A 7,593-nucleotide genomic window follows, 5' to 3' on the forward strand; every position below is an offset into this window, starting at 1 on the left:
GTAGTATTCAGTGCTATTTAGTATACATTATTTAATTCAAACTAAATCAAGTAATTTGTTAATTAAAACTTGTCATGATCTCATGGCTCTAGCTAGTTCAATTTTGCTAATGAAACTTTCTTTAAGTAATAGACACTAGAAAAGAAAAAATAAAAAAAATAAATAAAAATAAAGCTCATTATTATCTGAAAGCCATTGTTGTCTGTCAAAAGAAAAAATTGAGAAAAAAAAAAGAAAGGAAAAGGAAAGGCCTTGTTATGATCTATGGACAGGCACTCCAAAAGCAACTGTTCTTTAAGTCATGGCCTACACGCTCTTTAGCATAACAAGGCCCCACCATAGCCTAGCCTCCCAATGAAAGCAGTCATGAGAGTAAAGCTAAATTTGAAGGCTAATTATCTCATCTTCATTCATGAGAAATGAATTAAGAAGGAGAGCAAAGATAATAATACTATATATCTATATATATATGATATCCCTTGTTGCCAAAGCAAAATACACATATTATAACTCCTACCAAAGTAAAACCAAGCTCATGATAAAGAATACAACATATGACCAACCAATAGAAAGGAATAAACGGGTCTTATCATTAAAGGTCAAATGTCAAACCCGTTAACCCGTTTACCCAAACCTCAACGGTTCTATATAAGCCAAGCTCCATAACCCGTTCCCGTTTCATTCCATAGTGAAAAAGAAGAACACCATAAGTTGACAACGAGAAGAACAAGAAGGAGACCAGGAGAAGAAGAAGGCAGAGATAGAGAAGAAGAAGAAGGGAAGCATGGCTGATGATTTTCATGTATGCAATGAGAACTGGTGGAGTGTTGCAAGGAGTAGTAGTGCAGGATTTGATGGACCAACAGGGATGAGTTCAGTGGCGTCTTCTATTTCTTGCTCTTCTACTATCAGTCACATTAGTGGAGGTGGAGGGTATAGCTGGGCGCCGGCGGAGGTGGTGGAGGGTAGCACAAGGTCTGCCGGAGATGAACCTGTAGGCTCAGGCTCTGGTAGTACAGTCTCGTACCAAGATAGCCACAAAGTTCAGGCCTCAGATCAAGTGCCTCCTTGCGTTTCATTCATGGACTCTTCGTTACAAGTTCCTGGTTTTGGTCTCTCATCTCCCATGATTGATTGGAATCAAGCTTTGATGTAAGCACACCTTCTTCTTTTTCTTCTTCTTCTTCTTCTGATTTATTTATTTCAGAAACTATATATATATATATATATATTGGATCTAGAGAAATTATACATGTGAAAGATATACTTGATCATATTTTGTCTTAACTTCAATGTTTTGCTTTGGTCTGGAAGTAAGTGGATGTACCACCATAAAGGAAAGAGTCATAAAGCTTCACAAAAGGGAAAACCTTATAATTCATATCTCATAAATTTTTAGAACCATAAGACCAGGATAATTAGATTCCATAAAATATATATTCCATGACTATATTTCTAGGATTTTTGTTGTTAAGTATGTTATGTTAATCAGATTGTTTTTATTTTTATTTTTTTTCTTGTTTTGGTTGTTGGTATATATATATTTCTAGTGGTAGTGGAAGAGTTGAGCCTAGTTTCCATGCCATGTTGCAAGAAGATCTAAGCTCAAGATCAGTTTTCCGGCAAGGCATACCGATGGAATCTGCTCAAGTTCAAGGTCAAGGAAGTACCGGTGGATCCTCGGCAAATCTTTTTAAGGAGATGAACCAAGGATTAATCCTACTAGAACAGCAGCATCAGGAGCAAGGTCAAGGTGGCAACTTTCCTCTGGTTCCAACTTCCTATGGATACAACTCTGTGGCCCAAGGTCTCTATGAACAAGAGAACAAGTCCCAACTGCAGCAGCAATCTCTCTTTCAGTCTCCCATGGTTTTTCAACACACTGATCTCCCTCAGTTCCTCAAGTCCTTAAGTCCTAAGCATCATGCTCTTTCAAATCAGCTTCACTTCTCTAACAACACTCCCTACTGGAATGCCTCCGGCGGAACCGCCGGAGTCGATGTCAGGCCGTCTATCTGCGCTTCCTTGCCTTCCCATTTTGTTCAACAAGCCTTTGAGCAAAAACCAAACTGCAACAATAACCTCAGCATCAAGGTATATCTATATATTATTGTTTGAGTATATATATATATATATATATTAATCAGAGGTTAGGGTTTTGAGGAACTGAAAGGAAGTTGCTTTTGTTTGTGAAGAAGAACAGTGAAGCAGTTACCTCAGGGACTAGGAAAAGCAACAGTGAGCCAGCATTCAAAAAGCCTAGGATGGAGACTCCATCACCATTGCCAACTTTTAAGGTACTACAAAATCTTATATTGGGATTGTAATTGAGAGCAGTTTGATGGTTTTGCTTGCTTTCTTTTCTTCTTTTGAGCAAGGATGACAGCTTTGGTTAATTTTATTTTCCTGTTTATATTTTTGGTTGCTCATAGGTGAGGAAGGAGAAGTTAGGAGACAGAATCACAGCTCTTCAGCAATTGGTCTCTCCTTTTGGAAAGGTGAAATGTTTGCTGTAGCTCTTTCTTTTTCAGAGAATGTTATTGCTTTCAAAGCATTGTGTTCTGAATTCCAATCTTTTTTTCTTTTTTATAAATTTTTCCAGACTGATACCGCATCCGTTCTCCATGAAGCCATCGATTATATCAAGTTCCTTCATGAACAAGTTGGTGTAAGTCTTATCATCTACTACTTCTCTACCCTTGTTATATATACATATAATTAACAACTTGCATGTTTAATCATCTCTTTAATTTCTTGTTCAATTTATATATCTGCAGGTTCTAAGCACACCATATCTGAAGAATGGGAATCTCGTGCAACATCAGCAGGTACTAATTCATTATCATCTTGGTTGCATATATATATATATATATATATAACTTTATTTGATCTAATGGTGTATTATGTGAATGTAGAATAATGAGAAGCACAAGGATGGTGAGGGATCAAAGCAAGACCTCAGGAGCAGAGGATTGTGCTTAGTTCCTATCTCGAGCACGTTCCCGGTGGCGAGTGAAACTCCAGCAGACTTCTGGACTCCAACCTTTGGAGGGATGTACAGATAGAGTGGTGCAAGTGTGCTTGAAGATTGAAATATAAACTGATAATTAAAGAGAAAGAGAAGGGAACTATATATATATATATATATATATATAATAAATATATAGCTCACTGAGCTTTCAGTATGACCCTTGAGAGACAGGCATTGTTGGGACAGCTGCAAGGAGAAATGATGGAAGGTTGGCCATGGATTAGAAGGTTTAATTTGGAAAGGAATACTAGGAATTATTGTATTGATTGGTGGGTTAGTGGATGGGAACAGGTGCTAAAATTTGGCAGGGGATTAGGATTAGTTTAGAAGGGTGGGGACTATGGTTGTTAGTAGATGAAATTTAGCAGAAAAAAAGGAAGGTCTTGTTCTAGTTGGATGTGTGCATATGGCTTTCTTTTTTCTTCAGAAAAGAAATTAACAATACTAGCAAGGAATAATTTCATTTCCTGAATATGGGCAAGTGTTATGACTTTTTATTTGAAGGATCTCACTTTTTAGATTTATATATATGATTTTAATGTGGTAGTGGAAGTCAGATGTGGCCCACTTGAGAGTTTTGAAAGTTGAAACCTCTCTCTCTTTCTCTGTCTCTCTCTGTCTCTCTGGGTTCAGGAAATGGAAAAAGCTTTTATGCTTTCCATTGGATCCTCACATTGGAGGTCATTCATTGGGAGAACAATCTTTCCTCTGTTAACTAAGAATTATTCTTTGTTTGATAAGATTGATATGTTAATTAATTTATTCACTAACTTAAAAAACAACCAGAGACTTTTCAAAACAAATTTCACCAAATGTTCTTTTATTGTAAACTGCAATCAAGGTTTATTATTGTAAAATGCAATCAAAACACACATTATTCATCACTTGACAATAAGAAACTTATAAATAATTATTGGAAATGAATCTCTGTAGAATTGCTAATCATGAGCAGTGTATTGCTGGTGTTTGGATGAGATCAAGCAGAGTCCTTGAGCTTCTTGGCAATGCCAGCGAAGTACTTGCCCTGGTGGAAGGCTTGCTCCACCTCTAGTTCACTTGGGAATCTTGATCCATCACCTGCATATGTTCCAGCACCATAAGGACTGCCTCCTTTCAATTTCTCCATCTCAAACATACCAGCTCCAAACGTGTATCCAATTGGCACAAAGATCATGCCATGGTGAACCAACTGAGTAATTGCTGTCAAACTGCATGAGTAATAGAAGAAAATTAAATTCAGTGAATGAATTGAAATTGTCAACTTTTTTTTTTTATATATAACTATTTAGATATTTCAAAGTGTGTTAGAAATTCAAAAGACATGGTAAGACTCAAGAGAGCTTACGGAGTAGTTTCCTGACCACCACCCTGAGACCCAGTGCTGTAGAAGATTCCTGCAGGCTTGCCTGCAAGCTGTTGTGTTCTCCATAATCCTCCAGTTGCATCAATGAAAGCTTTGAATTGGGCTGCCATCATACCGAATCTTGTAGGAAAGCCAAACAGAATACCATCTGCCTCAGCAAGCTCATTTGGTGAGATTACTGGTACATCACTCTTAGGGGGTGCTCCCATCTTTCCGAGCACTTCTTCAGGGAGAATCTCAGGGACCTGCATTGTTAATTTTCCAATAACTATATATGATCAAAGCTTACATTCTCTTGTCCACATAGATCATTCTTTCATCAAATTATTGGCATCTTTTAAACCCACCACCATGCATGATTAAAGGAATTAACATTGCAATGATAGCATTAATGAGAAGAGTAGTGCTGCACTTTAGAAGCAAGCAAAGGAGGCTACAAGCTACTATAAGTAAAAACCTATCCAATCATAAATATGTTATGTGATTCTTACTAATACAGATTCTTAAATCAACTCTTGCCGAATTCAATGGCGGTCATTCATTTGACATGAGCCCAATGTTCATTCAACATGCAAGGCATGAGACACTTAAGGAATCGAGGTGGTGAAACATGACATAAAGATCGATCTAGTGAGTTAAATACAAACCTGCCATAATTTGGCTTCCACTCCTTCAACAGATGAGGCACCTTTTTCGATCTCTTCTGCTAGCTTCTCAACGTGTCCATACATGGAGTAGTAACTGTTCAAGGAATAGATGACATTTAGCATAACTCATAGAATTTACATTTTATTTTTATTTTGGAATATAATGGCTTAAAATTTAAAGCACAAATTTGCACCGATCAAAAGACAGGTTGCTTTCTCATTGACGTCCTAAGATTCAGTTTATCAACAAATAAATTGAATAAAACTGGCTGGGCATTGGGAAAACCAGAGTTTGCCTCAAATGGCTGTCATCTATCCACTTTGACAAATGTAAAAAAGATATGATTCTTCTTCCTTGATTAACACAGGAATGAAAACGCTATGATAAGATTAAATGACAAATTTGTACAAATAACCAAGGAAAAATGGTACTGAGTCTAACTGGATTGATAGCTAGGAAAGAAGTGCAAGCTGACCTTTGATGAACCGATATCTAGTTTATTGTTCAGTAAGGTCAGCAACTATTGATCTTGGAATTAATAACTATGCCTTGAATGGTACGTGGTATGATCGCACTACAAGAAGTTCTAGTGACAGAAACTAATTAAATGACACATAAAGATATTCCATAGTCAACCATAGGCGGCTAGTAACATTAAAAACAATATCTATTTTTTAACAAATAGCTGCTCAATTTGTAATGTGACTACTTTTGTCAAACACCATCATAATATAGAAAAAATCTGATATTATATGACAACACGAGAAGGTACGAATAACAAATTAGTGGAGAAATTTAGCATTCATTGTAAAATCAAAGAAATAGAGTTGATCCATCAAATAATGTTTATTCAACATGCAGGCTGGCATAACGATTGAGCTTCTAACAAATTTCACAGTGATAATAGAGATTATAATCTTGGAGACAAGAACGTGATGTTTGTGGACAAAATTTCCTAAAAAAACAGGGATGAAGAAAAGTCGGCATCTCTTGTCCATGAGCAAATAATGGTAAATACAGCATAGCAACACACATGTGTATAGTTTTGAAAACGAAAGAAGTATATAAAGCAAATAACAACATCAGACTAATAAAGACTCCAGAAGCTCGACACCCAAAAAAGATACCATATCAACTGAACCCAATAAACAAAAGCAAACTCAGAGGGCCAGAGGCAGATAAAGAACAGAGCCCGCCATTAAGTCAAAGACTCCAGAAACACCATTACATACCTACCAAACTAAAGGAGGCCCCCCCTCCCTCCCTTAGTTTCGAGTCCATAAATACATGCATATCCAATAACTTGATGCCAAAAAAGATAATACCATAAAGAGTTTTTAAGAAAAATTCCTGTCCTACCCTCCCATTCCTAAATTTCTTTATTGAGTAATAATATTTAATAAACAAACATGAGATAGTCGAGTCAAATTTTTAAAAACCACAATTTACAAAGCATATTTGTTGGCATTTACTTTTCTTTTGTACTCCAATATGATAAGAAAGAATTACTAGGGAAAATAAAATCACATCCCCATTTATATCAAAGATACATACATATTGCTTCTGTTTCTTTTTATCCGTAATGTTAACTGAATCTCGCGTACTAAAAAGTTTATATCTTTATATTCTTTTATATTTAATTTTTTAAAAAAATAAAAAAGAACAGAGTGAGTTTATTTATGGAAAAACATTAAAGTGGAAGGGCATTCAAGCTTGCTACTTTTGAGAAAGAAAATTTCAAGACCATATACTTGCTAAAGAAGGGAAGCGCATTCAAATTTGAAGCGTGTGGTTAAAATCATTCCTTTTGAAATTTCTAATTGAAATTTTACCACATCTATTTTCTCTTCTAAACTCTATCCATACAGAACAATAACAGCATTAGTCCCAGTTGATGATTTCCCAGAAATTTTAAACTAAAAATATACTCTGTGATACAATTTGAATAAGAAAACAAAAATTTTAAAAAAAAAACAGAATGGAATAAATCTCAATGCTGAGATAAGTCCAAAAATCTAATCTTTAAAGAACCCAAATCGCCAAAACAAACATCAACTTCCTTGAAATTAATGGCACCAAAAAAAAAATATATATTCATGAAGATTCAACTCAAGCACAAAGCAACATACTGTTTTCAAAAAGCAACATACTGCAAGAAAAACAGATTTCATTCGTAGCACAAACTCCAACCAAATCAAATGTACGAAGATTATAAAAAGTTCTGAACTTTCAAACAATGCCATAAAGGAGAAGGATGAAGAGGAAAAAAGAGATTTCTATGGAACTCACACAATGTAGATCTTGGTCGCCATTGGATGCAAAAGTTTCAAAGCTTAGAAAGTATTCAGAGACGAAGAAGAAGAAGAAGAAAGAAAGAAAGCTATCGAGAATGGAATGGAGCGATGTTGTTGGAGATTTGACGCTTTATATAGAAATAAGCGCACGAGTAATTAGCAACTAATGCTAATTACTATTTTCTAAACTTGCTAAACTTTCCAAAAATGTTTACAAGGGGCTTGTTTGGATGAGCTTTTGGAAAACCCAGAAGTGC

At 35.7% G+C, this 7,593-nt stretch overlaps 2 protein-coding genes across 3 annotated transcripts; one reads left to right on the forward strand and one right to left on the reverse strand.

The window, feature by feature from the left end:
- The first annotated feature begins 549 nt into the window (after window positions 1–549).
- On the forward strand, window positions 550–3,528 carry LOC120267846 (transcription factor bHLH112-like). 2 transcript variants are annotated; one of them, XM_039275521.1, is made up of 7 exons: window positions 550–1,152; window positions 1,551–2,094; window positions 2,199–2,297; window positions 2,433–2,498; window positions 2,603–2,668; window positions 2,778–2,828; window positions 2,916–3,528. In XM_039275521.1, exons 1-7 carry the CDS (start codon window positions 785–787, stop codon window positions 3,063–3,065), a joined length of 1,344 nt encoding a protein of 447 aa, XP_039131455.1. In that variant the 5' UTR covers window positions 550–784; the 3' UTR covers window positions 3,066–3,528. The 2 variants fall into 2 exon arrangements, with proteins under 2 accessions (XP_039131455.1, XP_039131454.1); XM_039275520.1 differs by having other exon boundaries at window positions 557–1,152; window positions 2,196–2,297.
- A 293-nt stretch (window positions 3,529–3,821) lies between these two features.
- LOC120267847 (probable NAD(P)H dehydrogenase (quinone) FQR1-like 1) lies at window positions 3,822–7,354 on the reverse strand. The gene is made up of 4 exons (XM_039275522.1): window positions 7,332–7,354; window positions 5,042–5,135; window positions 4,377–4,639; window positions 3,822–4,239 (listed from the first exon to the last, which is right to left on the reverse strand). Exons 1-4 carry the CDS (start codon window positions 7,352–7,354, stop codon window positions 4,008–4,010), a joined length of 612 nt encoding a protein of 203 aa, XP_039131456.1. The 3' UTR covers window positions 3,822–4,007.
- Between the last annotated feature and the right edge of the window lie 239 nt (window positions 7,355–7,593).

Source organism: Dioscorea cayenensis, chromosome 8 (genome assembly GCF_009730915.1).
Source record: "Dioscorea cayenensis subsp. rotundata cultivar TDr96_F1 chromosome 8, TDr96_F1_v2_PseudoChromosome.rev07_lg8_w22 25.fasta, whole genome shotgun sequence".
Classification (NCBI taxonomy): domain Eukaryota; kingdom Viridiplantae; phylum Streptophyta; class Magnoliopsida; order Dioscoreales; family Dioscoreaceae; genus Dioscorea; species Dioscorea cayenensis.

What these genes read in the sequence shown, in the direction of transcription:
- LOC120267846 (XM_039275520.1), top strand. Translation starts at nt 785, where the DNA reads ATGGCTGATGATTTTCATGTATGCAATGAGAACTGGTGGAGTGTTGCA. An exon ending in TGGTCTCTCCTTTTGGAAAG is followed by an intron (nt 2,499 to 2,602) that starts GTGAAATGTTTG and finishes AAATTTTTCCAG; the next exon opens with ACTGATACCGCATCCGTTCT. An exon ending in ATCTCGTGCAACATCAGCAG is followed by an intron (nt 2,829 to 2,915) that starts GTACTAATTCAT and finishes ATGTGAATGTAG; the next exon opens with AATAATGAGAAGCACAAGGA.
- LOC120267847 (XM_039275522.1), bottom strand. Translation starts at nt 7,354, where the DNA reads ATGGCGACCAAGATCTACATTGT. An exon ending in GCGACCAAGATCTACATTGT is followed by an intron (nt 5,136 to 7,331) that starts GTGAGTTCCATA and finishes TTCCTTGAACAG; the next exon opens with TTACTACTCCATGTATGGAC. An exon ending in TGGAAGCCAAATTATGGCAG is followed by an intron (nt 4,640 to 5,041) that starts GTTTGTATTTAA and finishes TTAACAATGCAG; the next exon opens with GTCCCTGAGATTCTCCCTGA.